We start from the raw sequence: 21292 nt of genomic DNA on the forward strand, positions 1-21292 counted from the left end.
TTACCCAACATGCTTTTTTAAAATCCCATTTTTGCCCAGCAGAGCTGCATGAATGGATAAACACGTTAAAGAGAAAACTCATCTCATGAACTCTCACAGGGTAACTTTGGGTATTTTTAGTGTGTGCTGTGCTCTAATTCTATGCCCGCTGCTTCACTGTTCCCTCCAGCCATCCCAGGCTTAGTACTTCAGGCCTTTGAAAGCAAAGTGCCAGCAGAAGAGTGTTAGAGGACAATTACCTTTACAGATTTGTAATCAGTAGGAATCCCTGCCACGATTTGTAAAAACAGATAAACGTCTCCCATCACTACTTTGTGTCAAAGAAGTGAAATATATATTTAATCATTTTTAATCCCAGAAAATCCAATAAAAAAGAAAAATAGCTGTGTGCAATGGTGACTGAAGTTCCCACATATGCGGCCCAGTTAGAGTCTGGCACCTGCCCACAACACTTCTGTTCTGACGCCAGATCTGCACCAGTACACTTTGTTTTGATTTTTATCTAGTGCGAGCGGGCGAAAGCAGCTCGCTTCTCTTTGCTGGCTTCCAGTTTACGGATTAATTTTAAAATCCTTTATTTTCCATTTTATCTGTCTGAAATGCTTCACGCACATATCCTGTTTCAGATGCTTTTATCTCTTACTCGGTTTGACTGTACAGCACTTTGGTCGGCCCTGTTGTTGTAGATTAAAAATGCTTCATAAATTAAGTGAATAAATGATAGTGATGGAAGTACAACATAATCTGAACCGGCACCACCACACAAAGGATGTTCAGTTCGACTTGATTTCTCACCCCTGTTGCTTTAGAAAGGTCGACTGTGACAGTGAAGTTTTCTTTCTCCATCTTCGGCTCGTGGGGGCGGGGCTTACGAGGTGTAGTCACCGCAATGCCCTCTTGCTCTGCTTTCTTCTTATCTTCCTCTATTTCCTGTTAAAAAAATAAATAAATGCAGGAGCCCAGTGAGACTAATGCTTAATAAGAAACACACCAAAGACAAACAGGTCTGGGGTGTGTTCTGTGTTCATACGACAAAAGTAAGAAGATTAAGTCAAGTAGTCATCCGTGTGCAGCTGATGGACACTTTTCTCCCACAATGCAATGCGCAAAGGGAATAGGACAGCCACTAATATCGGGAAAACCAAAAACTGTTCGTTTATGGGAAAAGAGTATCTATTTTCCAATTAAAAAGAAAATTATTTTAATCACTCTGAACTGATGATATTGTGTTTCATCCTTCAGACACTTTTTTTATTTTTTTATTTTTTTATTTCTCAGTCTGTACATGTGAAGCTCAAGAGAAGCTGTGGTTGTATCTTATCTGAGACCTGAAAAGAAAAATTTGGTTTTCTAAACGTTTCTCATCATATTTCAGTGGCTACAAATTAATGAAATAAGACATATGACAACTATTTAACTTATTAAACAGCTCCCAAATCTTTTGATGAGACCATGTTGCTCATTCAGCTTCATGAAGTGAAGAATTCCTTAAAAAATAGAAACGAGTAGCAGTAAATCCTGAAACATCAGCTCGCCTCAACATCCCAGCAAATAAGATCAAAACGCAGTGAGCTCAAATTCAACTTGAAAGTGTTGGCTGCTTGCCGTGAATAAATAAATTCAGAAGAGACAAATGGTTTGAAACAAACAAACAAAAACAGTTATTCGGGGTTTCCTGATTCAAAACAGGGCTTTTGGGGGCGCACACAGCATGACTGGCTCCACTGAATGTTTATAAAGGCCGCTTAAGATTTTAAGGTATTTCAAACTTGAGTTCATTAAAGCAAACTTTAAAAAAAAAAAAAAAAAGAAGTTGTTGAAATATTTTTTAACCACGGTCCTAATTTGTCTTGGCTTTTGTCTCAAGTATGCAGTATAATCTTTGACTAATGTGGTAAAACAAGCTGCTTTTATGTACAAGTGAATCGTTGTGTTTTGAGACATTCTGGGGATGTCATCATTCTTCGGTGAGGACAGTTATCAACATCTAGATTGTAGTATTAAAGATACATTTAGCGTGTAAAATCGTTCCATACCTGGTACCTCTTCATCAGAGCTTCATTCTTCTTCCTCAGAGCTTCAATTCGCTTGTCCAGCTCTGCATCCTTCTCCTCCTTTGTCTTGAGATCCACCGTTGAAGACTGAAGCAAAGAGGAGGAAAGCAGAAGTGACAAGACCGGTTTGGCCTGTATTACTTTAATGTGCAGCGCTAAACTAAGCACAATGAAGATACATCAGCTGTCACAGCTTAATTAAATAATTGTTTTGCTTTTATTAAAGAGGAGAAAGAAATAAGACACCCATATACAAATATTATATGAGAGAGAAAGAGCGAGAGATTGCGCTCAAAGAATGCAAAACTGAAATCAACGAGAATAAAGATGGCAGTAGTAGTAGCAGAACATACTGTCTGTCTCATGTTACCACTTTATTATTCAACTTTATGTTTTTAAATGCTCATGAATTGTTTCTGTCGTAACGATAAACGATAGTTTAAAGGTAAGGGAAACATTTAGTGACTTCTCCAGGAGGCGGGAGATGCAAATATGAACGCCCTCTGTCCAAGTTTAACAACAGACAGAAGGCAACAACTTTGCATACTTTTCGGGTGAATTTAATTTAAATATAGGATGTTAGGAACCAAGAACAGCCTTAAAAATAACAGCAATTGATATGACTCTCCAAAATACGAGCCTGAAACCGTTACCAGGATGGCTGTGAGATGATTAGACTTCCTTCTAGACAGACTTTGGTCCTCCTGAAAGTTTTGGGTAACCTACACAGAAGATCAAGACACTGTCTGCAGTGTTTTTACTCACCATAGCTGCCTTCGGCTCTTCTTCACACACTGGTGGCTGGCTGCTTGTTCCACCTGTAAAGAAGATTAAGAGGATGAGGAGCATCCTGCCGTTTCTTTACCTCCACTATACAGATACTACACCTTCAGTAAGGTGAGTTTCTTTGCGTTAACCCGTGAGCACAGGAACAAGAAGGATGAATAGAAACCCTAGATTACACAGTAACAGAAATTGAGCGGTGACTGGGTACCGCCCTCTTTTCCCTTCTGCTGTTTCACCCTTCCTCACTATTGATTACACTATTGAAGGTAATGGCAGGTGAGTTTACAGCCAGGTGTGTGATGAAACCCATTTCAAAAGCTTCTGTAAAAGTCTCAGAGCTGCAGACAAGACGTATATATGACACCCGAGGAACAGTACCACAGCACACATACCTGAGGCTATTTTAGCACATCCAGCCTCACCTGAGCTGCAATAAAGTACTGCTTTGATGTTTTTGTCTGTCCCTGGTATGCTGTTCAGTAATGTAAGCACACTGAGCCATGTCTGAGCTGTCTGAGCCGATACAAAGCCGCGAGGAGCCCACGAGACGTGGAAACAGACCACCGCAAACAGAGACGACGTGCAGAAGAACACCTGGATGAACGTTTACACGCAGTAAAATTACAGTGCGTTCACGTTACCTGTTTCAGAGGGAACTGTTGCAACGGCAATAAGGGTCAATGTTTGAACTCGCTGCTGTTCGCCAATTCCTGCGCCTCAATCCGTCCTCATTATTCCACTTCCTGTTAGCAGCGGCTAACTTCCTGCCAAATAAATCCCGCCTCCCGGTTCTTAAAGAGACAGTACACTTTCTGACGGCTCAAAACGATCCCAGCAGATTTTCGCTGGAAAAGTCTGCCCCTGCACACCACCACAGTGGATTTTAAACCAAACCATCAGGATGTGACTGAAGTACAGACTTCCAGCTTTAGCTTAGCGGGCTTTACAAAAAAAATGTCTGGGAACTAGACATTTTTTATACAGAGCCCTCAAACTTAGAGGCTTAAAGATAATTGGACAATTGACTGAAAATTAATTTGTGACACCTGTCCATTTATTATTTCATGAGAAATTAAGCACACCTAATATTCTGAAGTTCAACTTGTATTTTATGGCTTTTCGTTGCATTTTTAAATGTGAGAGAAGAAGAGATGGCAGTGTAAGTGAGGAAGGCTGCCATTAAGCTAAAAAACAAACAAACAAAAAAACCAACAACAACAAAACAATAACATAAATAAAAACTCTCAGCATAGAGAGAGAGGGAGCAAAAACTGTAGGAGTGGCCAAATCAGCAATCAGACATTTAAAAAATGAATAAAAAGTCTAAAAGACTACAGAAGACTGAAAAAGTGCATGATCACAGATTTATTTTCATGGTTAAGGAAAACAATTTAACAACATCTAACCAAGATGAGAACACTCTCAGGGAGGCAGAAGACAAAAGTATGGAGAAGGAGAGAAACATGGTCCGAAGCAGGCCACATTATATGTCAAACATGGAGCCAATCGAACAGCATGGGCACACATGGCTGCCAGGTGAAGCAGGTCACCAGTGTTTAATGGTTGTGTGATGATTTCTGAAGTGGACAAAAAGCAACACAAGAGGGCTTTTTTAAGGCAAATAAATTCCATAGCACTGATGTCACCGCAACAGAACAGCTTTTCAGCTATTAGATACAAAACGCCTGGCAGAGCATCTAAATGGAGGAAACGGTATTTTGTCCATAGATTCCAGACTTCAATCAGGTGGTCACTGCAAAGGCTTTTCATAAAATAAAATTATGTCACAGTCCAGTTATTATTATTATTGAGCTTCCGAAAATGAAGAATTATATTTAAAAATGACTGTAAGTCCCGCATAATCCACTGTGGTGGTGGTCTTCAGAACCAAAAGTGCAATACTTATGTTGTATTGGTTCAGAACGAACAATTAGATCCATAATCTAATTGTTCGTTCTGAACCAGGCATATCAGGAATCTGCAACCTTTAGTATCTATTATATTATAGACAATAAATAAATAAATAAATGGACCCATCAAAGATTTTTGAGCCATATATTAAAGTGAATTGTCTGTTAAGCATAACTATCAATCTTACTAATATGTGTAAATAATTACTCATCACATATGACTACTGTTGGCAATAATGAATCAATCTTCTGTTATATCAAACCTGACTCGACCATCAGTTTAGTTTTTCCAATAATAATCTTAAAATATACTCTCTGTTGTTGATCCATACTCCAAAGTACAATATATATATATATATGTAATTCCTTCTTAAATTGTGGCAAATGTAATTCATAAACCGGCCATGAGATGGCACCAGCAGCCAGCCAGCTAACATGACCTGATACTCCAGCGGTAAGCTGACCTGAACACACAAAAATTTGTCATTAAACCTTGAACCTGAGGAGATCTATCCATGGAAAATAACCGAGAACAAAGTGCACTGCCTACTTCAAGCATAAAGGTGACTGCTCTTTCCTCACAGCTGTACAGAAAAGATTACACATTTACTCTTTTTCTACTTACTAATTATTTTTCACAGATTCAGATTTCTCTTAAATATAATTAGATGAAATAGATAAGATCTACTTTAATTTCCTGCGTTACAGAAAAATCAGATAGATATATCAAACAAAACTACTGTTGTAAAAAAAAATAGAAAACTAAAAGCTTAACTGTATATGAAAAATAAAGTAAAAGAAATGAGCTAAAAGAAATACAATAAACACATTTTAGACGCAGTTTTAAATATAAAAACACAAGTTTATGGTCACTCTAATTATCTCAAAATACCACTTAGAGAATAGAATTACATCACGTGAAACAAAAAGGATACAAGATTTATATTTTACACTTTTATTTTTATTTATTTATTTTTTAAACATCTGGTATATGTTTCAGCCCAGTGTCACACATTCACAACAGTTATCAGCAAGAATATGTCAGACAGCAAGCACATTAAATTAATGACACCCTTTATCTGCCTTTTAAATTTGCTTTACAGGTCCTGATAAAGGTGTAGCTCTTAAAGGGACAGTACACCCCAAAATCAAGTTGACCTCCTCTTCCTCTCTCCCACAGCTCTATTTAAACATATAGTTTTATTTTGGTCCGCTTTGCCCACATTTGGGAATATCAGCTGTAGAAAAGGGCCAGCTTTTCTCTTGAATATAATAGAATGAAATCATCTCGTGGTCCTCAAAGTGCCAAAAAAATATCTTGAAGAAAAAATAACTCAACAGCCACTTCTTATTCATGAAGCTGTGACTGCAAGGCTACTTTAAAAACAGCTTTTTGTAAAAACAGTTTTCTTTATAATGAACAACACCCACCAAAAGAACATCACATGGACCTGTGATGAGGGTGTAAACATTAATACCATCCACCCTCAGCGGAGCTGCAAGTGTATGTGGAGTCTCGGGGAAATGTTTTTTTCACTTCCTGTAATTCTACAGAATGTACCCGGACAGTACTTTTTACTTTGCCCTTTAATGATTTTATGTGTTGACACCAACTACAAGAACCTATTTACCAAAACTATTAATAATGTTTAAACAGGAATACACTCTTTTCTGTAGACAACCCCTACAGAAGCTCTTCCTCTCACCCGTGGGGAATATGAAGGAGAATGAAAGAGTTAACCCTTTGATGAGCTGATGTCAGGACCCTGATGTTGGCTACCTGCACCCTTGTTTTGGTTGGTGGATGGAGAAAGTAGACAGAAAATAGTTCCTCCATAAAGCTTCCCAAAACAAGCTTTGTGGATTTATTTATCTATTTACTTTTTGTAGTTACATAATTTCTTAAAGAGACACTCCTGCAGTTTATCAAAGGTTAGGATTTTCTGATGCAAAAATCCAGAGGATCTGAATTTGGGGTTAACTGTCCTTTCTAATGTTGCAAATTTTGTTGAGCTTTTAAAGCAATGTAGTTGCTGTAACATGCAACTGGATATAATACACAAGGTAATGGGATCAACCAGCTTTACAGTGACTAAGCACATTCAGAGATCTCCAGCCTGGATGACGTACTGTTTTGTGTCTCGTTAGTCTGGGCAGAATAACGCAGGTGAGATAAGGCTGAGTTGGTTACGTTTAATGTTTCCCCAGGAGACCACAGGCATGTTTATGTGCTTTATTTTTCAAGGATTTTGAAAAGAGATCATTTAATATGAGCAGTACACGTTTAAAGCATGTGCCGTCTCACACGCTCTGTCTAGCGAGCACAAATATGACAGAGTATCCTGCCGTGGCCCAGTTTCAGCGCATGAAGTCAAAACAAACAGCTCCTCTGTTGTTAGGCAGAAGGCTGAGTGAGTAATGACCACACAGGATTTGTTAATCACCTGATAAGATCTTGCAACCAGACCAAGTGTATCTAGCCATCCCTGGAACACATACAGATGAGACCTGCTGCCAAACTAAGAGACAGGTGGAGGGAAACACCAGACAAGCAGCATCAGTTACACAATAAGAGCCCCAGAAGAATCAGTGGTCTTAGTGGACTGTAAGATGAGATATTATGAGAGAGAGAGCAGTCAAAGAAGTCTGCCTCAACAAAACCTTCCAACAAAACTAAAGTCACAAAAGATTTTAAGCTGCTTTTATTATATCTAATTTCTGACGCTGCACGGTTTTTATGACCCAGTGCCCACGGAGTTAATTTAGATAGTACTTCACATTAGGTACATAAATAAGTGCCCAGAGGAGCAGAGACTGTAACACAACATCAGGTTATATAATCATGGTTATGATGGAACATAATGTGCTGTGACAAACCTGTGATAGAGCTCAATGTGATGTGGTGTAATCAATTTTTATGTAACATGATGTCACATGACAGCACATACAGTATGGAAATATGTCGTTTGACAGGTGACATAATCTAATCTGGAGGCTACTTTACAATAAAATCATTAAACCTGTTTACAAATTGGTTAATAATTGTTTGGTAAAACATTTATGAGCGTTGTGATTATTAAATTGTGATTATTAAATTATTAAATTGTATCTGATTGTTTTAAAAAGGTATAAACAGGCAGGTCGAGTGGTGGCGGCGTGAATCATAAGACTGGGAACTCTTTAGTTTTGTTTGCTCTGGATTTTTACTGTATTTTACCAGCTCTTTGGCTCGCTTTAGTCACCAGAAATACTTGGTTGAGGTTTGGGAAAAGACTGTGGTTAAAGTTGGAAGTTTAAGTTAGAAGTGTTCCAAAGCATATGTCACAGCTTGAGCAGTAAAGGAAATTGTGCTGCACTGTTTCATGCCAAAGCTGTTAAAAGGTCTAAAGCTGGCACACTGGATGGCTATTTAAAGGCTGAACGCATGCAGAGGAGGAGGGCACCATTTCTGGTGTTTGTGCTGTGTTTTGCTCCATGAAACATTGTGCTGCAAGTCATCAGATCATCAGAGGAGTTAAATCCAAATCTCTAATTTTGTCTGGTCCAGGTGACTGACAGCAATTTTTCTATGGCCTGCTATAAAATCATACTGACGCTTGTCTTTGCTTCATGGCACTAATGCTTCCTCGTACCTTCAGCAAACTGACTAAATGTTAAAAAAACGGGGAAATATTGCAGAAATTTAAATGTTAAAGCCATTTCAACTTGTTGTTTAGCATCTGTTTAATGAATATATTGCTCATTAGATGTGAACGTTTTCAAAATAGACTTCTTCTTTACATTAAACAGAAGTGGAAAAGGTGGAGGTGTTTTTTCCAGGTTGTTATGCAATTATGAATTATAGGTTACTGTGCAATGGTTTTACTGGTCCTGCTCACCTGACACCAAGTCGGGTTGTATGCTTCACAACACTGAGGCCCCGAGACCGAGGACAGGCTTGCTGGTGTCATTACAAAACAAGAATAGCTAAGCTATAACTCAGTATAGAAAGTGTTATGTCTGCTGATGTCAGGACAATTATTTTATTATTGCAACTAATATGAGTTTAAACTTTAATAGCTCAGATCAACATTTATCAGTTGTTTGTATTTTAAAGTGTTACCATAGTGTTACCAAATAACCCGGGGAGATCAGACCTCACACGCTCACACATGCTACACAGTCTTGATTGTTCCTGGCTGATTAACTGGAATCATTATGCTATATTTCCCTGTCATATAGGTCAGTGTCAACCCATCTAAGCTTAAAAAGTGCTCCATCTTTGAACTGGTGGCCCGGTGCAGAGACGTGGATCCCCTTTCACTTTGAGCATGGATGAAGTGAGGGGAGGGGGGATGTCAGCGATGAGCTCATTGTTGTGAGAGCCAAACAACAGCCTCCCCGGGGATAACACGAGCTCCCTCGAGGCTCTGATCACGGACAGAGGAAAGTGACGACGGTTTCTAGTGTTGATATAAACACCCGGCGCTCGGGGGTTTACACGGCAATGTCAGTGACTCAAGCAGAGGTTACTGCTGAAGTTTGTTCGGGGAGACGTCGTTAACTTTCCTCTGGGAAATTTAGAAAATGCCTGCAGTTGTCCTCAGAGCAATGCAACACTAAACATAATATTTGTCTCGTTCTCTTTGCACTGAAACCACACCCTGTCAAAAAGACCTCAAAATGACACAAGAGGTCTTTACTATCTCAAATTAGCCTGACACTGGTTCACCATAATGATGATAATGGTACAAATGTAATTGATATAGCTGTTTTGAAAAGGTTTTGACAAAGAAACAAAAACAGGGACCTAAATGCAAACAGTAGGCCAGGCACTGAAAACAAAACAAGACAAAGTTAAAGTTGTGTTTTTTCCCAAAAATGCAAAATACAAATTACAAGAACACTGAAAATGATGCACAAACTATTAAAAAAACAATAAAAAATGACAATAAAACATGCTACAACATAAAAAAACAAACTGATAAGGATGTGTGTTTAAAAGTCCTTGGAAGGAAGTTACTGATACTGCATTACATCCTGAGACGGGATGAAAATGAAAATGATCTTAGACTCAAACAGTTTATCAACTATTTGTGTTTAACAGACGTGTCAGGACTCTGGGTGTGAGCTGGGGTGATGGCTCGAAATACTCATTAATATACCCATTTTATAATAGTTTCATTTATATTTCAACATCAGATTTTAAAGTCAGAAGAACTGAGAGTTCAAACATCTTGTTTAAAGTTAAAATTTTTAATAAAAATCTATTTCGTAAGGTTCCCCATGTAGAAAACTGTTACAGCTTTGTGTGAGAAAGAATGGATTACTTACTGGATGTGGTGTCAGAGAACGAGAACAGTGTCTCCAAACGACTTCTCAGGGTGGGAAAAAAAGGCCAGCGTTTATCAGCTGATCTGAGATTTCTGGCAGTAACAGATGGGTGAACGTAAGGAGAAGAACTGGAAAGAGACAGAGAGACTGTGGTGTATCAAACCCACAGTGATGGAGTTGGACACCTGCACCGCCACGGCTCCATCTTGCCAATGAAGTGTACTTCTCCATTGTTTAGAAGTGCACCAAAACGCAGAGAAACACAAACAGCCTGATATCAGATGGAGCTCTGTGGAACATTATCAGATCAGATGGGATAACATGGTTTTATGAGACGTGAGGGCTTCAAGCAGCTCGCGTGCTAATCTGATGCACTCTGGTGTATCCTTGAAACTTGCTGATGTCGATGACCAGGTGTGTGTGTGTGTGTCAGTATTAACTCTTGTAGCTGTGAGTTTGGAAGTCAGTCCTGGTTCAACAGACACCTCAGCCCGTCTTGTGACAGATTGCAGTCTTTGCAGTCTGATAGTGTGTTCACTTTCAGTATGGACATTATGTAATGAGCACTTAAAGAGTCCTTAACAGACTCCCTAAAGACTGTGGTAAAGTCCAACAAAATACATGTCATACATTAGCCAACCAGGTTGCTCTGATGCACGCATACAGTAGAAGTTAACCACCGTGTCAGATGTGTGAGGTAACGTCAGCACTTTGGATTATTCCGTTAATGACGCTCTAATGTTGTGAAATTGTGCACACGCATTGCAGAATTTTCATACGTGCATAATAAATGTCTTTTGAAATGCTTTTTAGGGCAAAGTGCTGCATGTAGTTCGTCAACCTGTTTTCACCCCAGTGCATGAGTTAGTACCGCTTTGCCAAAGTCGCTGGGTGTGGCTAATTTACAAGCAAGGTGTCCATTGGCGTGCGTGCCCTGATGCACCGGGTTAGGGTCTAACTGAGGATGATTGGTCACTCAGTTTGTGAAAGAGCTGTGCTTCTTTTAGCCATAGTAGTCTTAGGTGTGTAACTCTAACCAGTGGGTGGAAGTGAAAGTAAAAATAAAAAATAAGTGGGGGAAACTATCACTCTAGAGGCAAAACCACAGAACAGGAAAACACACAACCGAGAGAGAGGACTTGACAAAGGACACTAGCAGACACACCTGGTGAAACAGAATCTAATGAGAGAGGGGAACCAAATGCAAACATGTGTACACGAGACAAGATACTATCAAAATAAGACTGGGAGTAACAAACACCAAGACCAGGAATTAGACACATGAAGCTGACACAGACAAAAAGTTAAACAATGGGACATGACTGACTGGGAAAACAAGACTAACTTGACGCAACCAAATAGGAAAACCAGACAACCAGAAAGAGAAGCGGGACTACAAAGAAACTGAGGATATACAATATAATCTGAAACCAAAAACAAAGTCTGAGTCTAAATAAAGCGAAACAAAACAAGAAACAAAATTAATAAGATTCAAAACTATGCCACAATGGGTTTCTTATTATTACATTTAAGATGTGTCTGCTGTGTGTACATATGTGTGTCTATTTTCTGCTTTTAACCTCGCGGTGTTTCCCTAACAGTTGTACAGCACATTAACTGACATTTGTTGTTTTGCGCTCTATTAATAAGCTCGACTTGACACGACCTGCCATGAGCCAGACAATCAACACCTGCTTCAGTGGACGGGATACAAATGAAGGAAATCTGACCTTCTGTATAAACACATTAACTCAGCGAGTGGCAATAATCAACCTACATTTGATTTCTGACCTGAAAACAATGCAGGAGCATTTCTTTGTCATTCATACTGTCCCTGTTTTGTTTTTTTTAATTCTCAGCTTCTAAATGTTTTGATTATTTCCGGGTTTACGTGAAAATACGACGGATTTTTGATGCCTTTTTTGGACCTTGCTGAATTTAAGTCTGTCATTATTTAAATGATTTCAAATCTCCCCCAACCTCATATTCTGCCTCGTTGCTTCGGGAGAAATAAATCCATGAGTGAACAGACATGATGTGCTGCAGATGCACATTCCTCCACACTGTGTTGGTTCGACTTATTATAACAAGGATTTGGTTGGCTGACACTCGCAGGCACACATTTACGTGCTTATGCACACACACCAGGTCCATCTGTCCGACTCTGTTTGAGGTGAAACGGATGATGTAATGCTGTTGCTCTTCAGAAGCCTGACACCCCCCTCCTGCTCTCTTGTTTCATAAACCTGTCAGATTTCTCAGATTTCTTCCTGATACGCAGCAGCACTTTTTTTTTCTCTCTGTATTGTTTTCTTTGTTTCCTTCTGTAATCTCTGTAAACTTACACCATGTTGGCATCAGACCGTGCTGCTCAGCTGAAAGGGGTTGTATTTCTCTCAATCTACAAGGAATCCTCTCCCTTATCAACACATGCAAAGTAAAAAATGTCCATGTTTAAAACACCTGTTTTAAACAAGCATTTCAGACACAGTGACACCTACCTGTTAATGCAACTAACGACATTAACAGGTAGGTGTCACTACCTGTTAATGCAGAAACCGCTACTGCTAACGACGCGTGTCTTTGTCAAAATCAAACAGTGGTTTGACATGTCAGTGCACGGGAGCAGTTTCCTTCTTGCCCAGTTACAACTTCACAGTTATTCAGACGTCAGAAAAAACTTATAGACGTGACAAAAGCTGATCTGAGCAGCCGCCTGTCCTCCTGCATCAATTATCTACTTAAACGCAGAAGACTAATTTTTCAAAGAAAAAAAAATAGCCCGCCATTTAGATCCAAAAGAAAAAAAATGGTTCTCTTTTGGAGAAATTCATCAGTTATAAAGAGATTTTACTTGGAAAGGTCAGTCAAGGGCGCAAAGATGGTAATAAAATGTGCAGGAAACTTCCTGTTCAGCCTGTATGAATTCTGTGAATTCCTCTGGATAGTGGCTGACGATGTCCTGCCTGCTGTTACTGCAGTCTCTAACAGCTCTTTCCCTCCTCAGTACTCTCTCCATAACATTGGCAGCAAACAATCTAACTTCCATTAGATGAATGTATGAGCAAAGCCTGGTTTAAGCCTGCAGACCCGTTTAAAGTATCTTTGTGAAACCAGCCCCTGGACAAAAACAACCTAAAGCACAACACTGGGTGTCCGTTGTTTCGACACATAAACACATATTTCTGATTTACTGTGCATGGATGCAATCTGGAAAAGTTCTTAATGGAACTTTTTGTTAATCTGAACAAACAAAACCAAACTGAAGAAGAAGACAATAATATGTCAAGAGAGGTTACAAATTTCGTTGTGGCCACAGATTTAGTTTGAGGTATTTGATTGTGCACACTTTGAGAAAATAAGGTGCTTTATTCTACCTTTATGGTACCACAGCTTGTCACGGTGGCAGTTCTAACACACTGCTGTAGGATCCTTGTTTTCACAGATGTGGTTTAAATCTGTACCTACAGGTGGACCTCGAGAACAAAGGAAGGTTTGAAGTCAGATGCTGTGCACCACCACGCTAAAGACAGATACAGACTGAAACTTGTCAAAATGTATCAGATGCTGTTTATTTGGCTTTTATAATCAATAAACCTAAAAATGTAAGATTTAAATTTTACAAAATGCATTTTTCTATTTTACTTATATTATACTCGGTCCTGATATTAATCCTAAAATGTACAAAAATGACAAAGTATGTATGAAATATGAAACATGTATGTGTACGCAGGTGTATCAGGTGCAGTACTCATCCCGAGGGAGATATTTGTCAGATCTCTGGTTTCATATTGTGAAGAACCTCAGGTTTACTCTCTGAAATTGGATTTGCAGAGTTTAGCTTGGAAAAAGAAAAGCTTTTCACTTTTAGCTTTTTTAAATAACCTTGAGAAGGTGATTCATGCTTTTATCACCTCCAGATTAGATTACTGCAGTTCTTTATACATCAGACTGGGCGAGGCACTTTTATCCCTTTTATGCACTCGCTCCAAAATGCTGCTTGTAAACAGACTCCTGACGAGTGGATGGAAACATTTCACCCATGCTGGCATCGTTACACTGGCTACCTGTACAGTTCATGATTTGTTTATTCACTTATAAGTTCTTGTATTGGCTTGCCACTAAGGCCCTATCAGACGGGTTATAGTTTTATACCCCACGCTAAATGCTTGGGGCGGTTGACTGGCAGCTGTTAGTACTTTAAGACACCAGACAGGCTCTTCCTGCTGATTGGTCTGTCGCAGCTCTGAGGCAGCCTCACCCTCTGGTTCATGTGCCTCACAAACAGTTTTCAAATCTCAACTAAGAGCTAATCTTTTCAGTTTGAGTCTGTTTTAATTATACTTGTAATGATGTAATGTTGTCTTCCTAATTTTACTGACTGCTGTCGAGCAGTCTGATGGTGGAGCCACGAGTGACGTTGCACCTGAGTCGACTGAGTTAAGGTAGTCGTTGGACAAACAGGTAATGTTTTGCTCCATCATGAGGCAGAGCCATTAAGCAGTCATCATGTCATGTCATCTGCAATAATGGGTCAATTTATGCAGAATGTAGCTGCAGGGACAGAAGAGGACATTTACTGTATCCCTTTCTAAGGTTTTACAAGTCATGTGAAATTGAATTAACTTTATGTGGTCCATATATAGGAGTTAGGCTGCTGATAATCAAGATTAACTGATGATCAGTAACTGTGAACATCTCTGTAAAAGCAGATGTTTTGACAGTTTGCATTCTGGAGCATTCAGATGTGTGTTAATGTCACGATCTTCTCAGGGGAGACGTTCCAGTAAATCCACCCCAAGGTCGGACTATGCAATGCTCATGCAATGCTTGTTTGGAAGGGTTGCTGGGAGACAGCCTGGCAGCAACAGATGAGACCAAAGTGGAGATGTTTGAAGATAAAAAACAAACACAGCACATCAGCACAAAGATCTCATACCAATTGTCAGCACAGTGGTGGAGGGGTGATGATTTGGGTTGTTTTGCAGCCACAGGACCTGGGCACTTTGCAGTCACTGAGTCGATCGGTCCGGCAGAGCTTCTTTTCATTTTATCTACAGTTGCTAACACCCAGCACAAAGCATCGTTATCATGCCATCCACACTCTGCTAACATTACAACGCACATCTGATAACAGGGAGCTCTGGTCTGCCACAGTGCGTTCAGATAGCTTTACATTTACCTGTTAACAGGTAGCTTTCTGCAGCTCACCTGATGAGGTCCCTGCTTCTCCCGCTGCTGCTGACTCTTTAGCTGATAGTCACCACAGCAATGAGGGCTAATTTGTTAAATGAAGAAAAGAGATGAAGGGAGTAGAAGATAATAAAGGACAGTATAAGGGGGACTGAGATAAGAACCTGGTTTTGAATAACAGAAAATTCAAAACCTGCACCTTCTGTAAGTACTGTGAGCAGGAACACAGCATCATTCCACATTTTGAGATTGTTTTGAGATTATTTGACTGATCAAATTTACAAAAGTTAGCAATGGGAGCCTCAAAATAAATATTTGAAAGGGTGATTGCCAGACAGGAGAACATCGGGAATGAGGGTTAACAGTTTTAACAGTTTTAACAGTGATTGTGGTATTAAAACGGAAGTAAACAAATGTACAATATACCATGATTTCAAGCATTATTTAAAGCTGTTAGGGTGCCTGGGTCGTTAACCCAGTGTTTTGAGTTTTGCATTTTTATTAAACTTTGATTTTGTAATTATTTATAATTTCTAGTCTTTTGGTTTATATGTTAGAGCTGTATCCCCTTGTCTAGTCCGTGTCTCTGTGTTATGTTTCCAGTTTTACTTTGAAAGTCCGCGTCTCACTTCAGTGTTTCTAATTTTGCTTTCCTTGTCTCGTTAGGTCTGATTTTTCCCAGCTGTGTTTCCCTTCTGTCTCGCATTCCCTGATTGCTCCTCTGTGTGTTTAAGCCGTGTGTTTTCCTTGGTCTGTGTCACGATCACCCTCATGCAACACTGTGTGGGCTGGCTGCCATCCTGCTTAGGTGATTTGTCGTGTTTAGCAATAAAGCTGTGTTGAGTGTGTTTTTCCCATCTCTGTGAGTCTGCACTTTGGGTCCACCATTAACCCCTGCTGCACACAGACTTGACAGAACATGCTGGCACAAGTTGAAATGAGCCTACTTAAGTAGTCACTGTGCAGAATCATATATGCACATTTGATCTCTTCATCACTTTAATTTTGGAGCTGGAGATTAATTAAAAGTTAAAATAACGATGCATAACTAAAACGTTCACCTTGAAATTCCAAGAGTATCATATTTGGTACAGGAGTTTTTGTGGGTTTTGGAGCCCTTTGCATCATTATTGTGATTTTTATTTTTTATTTTTTTATTTTGAAAAACGTAAATAAAACTTACGTAAGTAAAGCCAGAAAGTAGATGGATGTGATGATGTTTTTATTTTATTTTTATTTTTTTTGGCTAACCAGGGATTCTAAATTACCCACAGGTGTGAATGTGAGTGTTAACGGATGTCTGTCTCAAATTAAAAACTCAATACCTTTTTACTCTTCCTGTCTGCTTTTCTCCTACATTTGGGTTTCTCCATTCATGCTGTGTAAGAAACACTTGAAGTTCAAGTACATTAGTTTGTTGCCAACTGGTCACCCAAACTCAGAGGTAATGAAAACATAGGAAGGGCTGAAGGATGACTAAGGAAAAGTAAAGTAAATAGGCTGAAAGAAGTGCAGATCAGGAAAGAAAGGATGACCTCAGAGAGTTTAATCCCTGCTTCATGTGTTGGTATGGCTGAGTATATATGGATGTGTTTCTGACTCTTTGGATGAATTTCCATCAAATTTTGTGCATGTTTGTGATGAATGTGTATATGAGTATACCCAGACTGGCTTTTCTGATGCTGGCGGTGATTTCCTGACCTTTTCTGTGGATGATGTCAATAACAGGGTGACATATTTTTTTTAGAAACATACCATAACAATTATTATTGCCAAAACATTTAAGTCAGACCTCCTGCTGCCTACAGGATGAAATTTATTAACAGTAAGCTGTCATAATAAGTGTCAGTCACATGACTTTCTCTGTTAAATCTAAATAGTCCTTTTACTTATAATTCACCGATAATTCACTATAAGATCACTATCGAGTCTTTTTACATTTTACAAACACGTCCTTTCTTTGAATGTTGTGTCCGAGTGCAAACTCAGCCCTGGATGCAGGAAAGAGGAGGAGGTGTGGGATGAAGGGCGGAGTGGGTGAGGGTTAAAACGATGATGTCATTGTAACAACCCAAACAGTGGCTCAGCTTTCAGCTGTGGGGACAAAAGCTGAGGCTTTCTGCTTTGGTTACTGCAGGACAAACAGCAGCCACACACACGCACACACGCACGCACACACGCACACACATGCACACATACACATACACACACACACACACACACACACACACAATGGGGATTCCTCTGACCTGTCTAAAGGCTCTCATCACGTCTCCTAACAAACGTACAACCAATGAAAAAGAAGCAGATTTGTTTGTTCAGCTCACTTCAACAAAACAAAGCGTTTTACATGAAATTTGAAAAGCATCCAGGTGAAAGGTAAACAAAAAGGTTTTCTTGATTAAAATCTAAAACACAAAGCACATTTAAATTTGGCACTTACATAACAAAATAAACACATTTAAGCTAAACTCTTAACTTTCAGGTCAGATCAATCAGCTGCATAACCCTTAGATGAAACCTTACCAAATTCAGCAACGTTATGAAGGTTGAGGTTGAGGTTTTCAGTTGGACTGAAGAACGAGATGAGACTCGAGGTGATAGATCTCATTTACATTCTTATCACAGCTACAGAGGTATCGATTACCTGTCAGAGAGAGCGAAGAGAGTGTGTGTGCGTACACCTGATCTGGTGCCGTCATACCGTCTCTCTGTTGCACCACTGCCCTCGGGTTACAGCGAATAACACCTCCAACACAGAGACATGCTTTGCAGGACAGAAAACAAGGTTGGTGATGCAGTTTGGAACCAAAAACCTGGCAGGTGACTCGATCACAGGTGGCATCAGCAGGTGTTTGGGGAGCCCTGCATTGGGTCTGAACCGTGCAGTTTGCACTTGTTCTCCTGCTGCAGGAATCTCAATATTATAACCAGTCGTTTTTTATGAATCAGAAAGGTTATGTATCAGTCAAAGGTCTGGCAATAAAGACTCAGAAGAGCATTATCCTTCAATTTGCCTCCAACTTCCTTTATTCTAACTGCTCTAACATCCTCATGTTTGGAGAAAGTAGGCAGCTTCAAGCAGAAAGGGGTCTAAAAAGCGGCTGTGCACTTTTAGAAACAGGAATGTCGTAAAAGTCTATTTTCCAGCTGGTATAATCTCCACAAACCTTCTGGGACTAATTATTCGGGCTTCAGTGTGACTATGTGAACCTTCCAAGGAACATAAAGGTATGTCTTTGTTTTCGAGCTGTTAAAGGAACATGCTTGCACCGTTTCTTCTATAATTTAAGGTTTGATATCAGGAGGAAAAAAAACAGAAAGATTTTTAACTGCACAGGTTAGCAATAACACCTCACGGCAAGTACGAATTTAAGTTTAAACCTGCTGTTTTTCTTCCTGCACATGTGCAGATGGGTTTCACATATATATAAATGGATAAAAAATAAAATGCTGCGTTAAGGTACAAAATCTTTACCAGAGGCTCAAGTCTAGTTTATGTAAGACACAAGCCCCCTGTCAAGGACACAACAGCAGTACCTCAGAGGATATTATGCAGTGAGAGGCTGTTATTCCATTAAAACTACAATAGTGCACTTTTTCTGATAGTTGACCTGCTTATACAGAAAGACCAACAACATTTAACAGCGAGAGCCTGATATCATCCGCAAGAGTTGGTAGAGACCACAAAAGAGGAAACATTGGACTTGCATTCATGAACAAACACAAGTGCAAACGTCTGGATGTTTAAATACATTTATTTCGATTAGATTTACTCAGTCTAATCAGCTTATCACACTGCCTTGAGAAGTAACCACACAGGTGTGTTCACAGCTTTCAGATGCACTACAGGTGTACAACAAACATAGTGACCGGGATAAATTTCTACATGGAAAGTCTGTAAACAGCATCTGTTTTCCTGAATGTGATCCAGGCCTCAGCCCCACTCATAACCCTGTTTGTGATCAAACTATGAGTGTGACAGTAAAACTCCTACAAAATTAGCATGGGTGAAAGCAGAAGTGCATCCGAATGTGCTGCTCCTGAGAAGAAAGGTCGAAGACGACAGAAGAAAAACAAAGAGGGAGACAAAGCTGAAGGAAATTCTCCTTCAGTGATAATCCAGTTATTTCAGACTCTTCTGACAAATATTAGAAAGTTGATTATATTTAAAATAATTCATCGTATTCATAATCAAACCAGTAACAGACGCAGCCTGATGGTCTTGACTCAGATTACCATTCATTATCTCGCCCCTACAAGCTAACTGTTGACCACATGTCATGCAAAGTCTGCCCGTGTCAAAGCTGGCAGAGGGTGTTCGCCCGGGCATGTACCTGACAGGAGACCCACCCCCTGCACCAAAACAAAGGCATGTGCAGCAATCTGCTGCTGGAAGAGTTGGAAAGCGTTCCTCACTCAAGCTGCCATTTCCAGCCGATTAACCAACCTCCAACCCCGCTGCTCAGCTGAGCAGCCCCCCTGTCACATGCCCTGCAGCTGAGGGGTGCATCCAGAAAACAATGATCTGAGGGTCAGGGGTCGAGATGACGGAGTTTCTGGTGTCATTTAGGATGCTAATGTTATGCAGAGCTCTCAGACTTGGGGGAACAAAAGCTTGCACAGCTGAGTTGTTGTTGTGACTTTAAACTTTACTGCAGGTTTATGTCAATATGTTAAATATGAGCATTGCTGTGAGGTGAAGGGTTCAGCTCGGGTAACTATGTGGTAGTAAAAGAATAATAACCTTTAACTGCGAACCTTCAGTCGTGTTAATATTCAGAGGAATGTTTCAGTCTAATTCTTCTTCAGCTTTTCATCATTTTTTTTTATAGGAATTAGCCTATTTGTGCCACGAGGATAGGGGACATTGTAAGTTTCCACTTCTAATCTCTGTATGCTGTCAGTGTTCTGCAGCGAGCCATGGCTGACAGAGCAGATTTAGAGATATCCTGAAGTACATGCAGCTTTAACACACAAGTAACCGGAGCACACAGGCAGGCCATGGACAAACTTGCTGTTTCCAGGGATTTTTAGACCATGTTTGGAGCCCGTTTACCAAAATACTCCCCCTCTCTCTCCCTCCTACTGATCTCTCTGTGGATGAACAGTTGGTAGCTTTCAGAAGCAGGTGCAGCTTCAGGCAACACATCCCTTCTAAACCAGCCAAGTATGGCATAAAGATTTCGATGAAAAGTGATGTCAGTTTTTTTTTTTTTGCTGATTTTGTAGAAAACTATAATTAACAACATTAAAACATTTGAGACATCTGTCAAGATAAAGGAAGCACTGTAGGTATGAGAAACACGAGTATACAGGATTATAATTTCTAGTGTTTAGCTGCAGGAAATTCCTGATGAATGCCATTAAAATGACTTTTAATGAAGCTTTCAACACACTCGCTTTGCATTTCAAAGACATATCCAGATATGGATAAGGTGGAATTTATTGCTGACGGTGTTGAGCTGAGTCAGAACAAAGCCATGGGTGCACCAGTGACGCTCCTGGATCTAAACTCGGATTAGCCTGCCAGATAACCCATGCAACAAACAGAATTCCCAGGGTTGTGACCTCAGTGCGGAAGATATGTTCCTTTTTTGCATGAATCACATGCACCCTGAACTCACCACAGTCAGAAGCATTAATGTCTTGGTCACACACACACTGATTATGCAATGAATGTGTTGTTAGCAGCACTACTGTATGCTAAAGGCTGACTCAGCTCCACTCCAAACAGGAAGACAGCCTGTTTGTTTACAGCTGCTGAGGATGTGTCTGAAAAAGAGAAGGAAATTAGAGGGAAACCAGCTGGGGGGGGGGTGTGTGAGTGAAAGGAGGTGTGTGTAGGTGGGGGGTGTTTTGTTGATCGCTGTGTGGGGCTGTGGCATGAAAAAAGTTAAAGATAAGGGGGAAGGGAAGAAAAACAGAGCACAAGAAGGGCATTAACTGTTAAATATGAAGGAGTGTTTGATGTGTGAGTTTAAAAAAAACATTGAGACGTGCTGAAGAGGATTTAAAAGTTTTTGATAAAATGTC

The 21292-nt window shown here is 39.8% G+C and overlaps 1 protein-coding gene across 3 annotated transcripts in view; it reads right to left on the bottom strand.

The window, feature by feature from the left end:
* The window catches only part of ccdc9 (coiled-coil domain containing 9), a 39171-nt gene extending 20920 nt beyond the window's left edge, over positions 1–18251 (bottom strand). For 2 of the 3 annotated variants that reach the window (XM_040037595.1, XM_040037594.1), the window contains exons 1-4: positions 3482–3613; positions 2820–2872; positions 2037–2141; positions 796–930 (exon numbers count right to left, since the gene is read on the bottom strand). In XM_040037595.1, the coding sequence (XP_039893529.1) occupies positions 796–930; positions 2037–2141; positions 2820–2822 (243 nt within the window). In that variant the 5' untranslated portion in view covers positions 2823–2872; positions 3482–3613. Of the gene's footprint in view, positions 1–795; positions 931–2036; positions 2142–2819; positions 2873–3481; positions 3614–18246 lie in introns of those variants that run through there. The other variant, XM_040037593.1, reaches the window with a different exon arrangement.
* Between the last annotated feature and the right edge of the window lie 3041 nt (positions 18252–21292).

This window comes from Simochromis diagramma, unplaced genomic scaffold (genome assembly GCF_900408965.1).
Source record: "Simochromis diagramma unplaced genomic scaffold, fSimDia1.1 OVJJ01000463.1, whole genome shotgun sequence".
NCBI lineage: Eukaryota > Metazoa > Chordata > Actinopteri > Cichliformes > Cichlidae > Simochromis > Simochromis diagramma.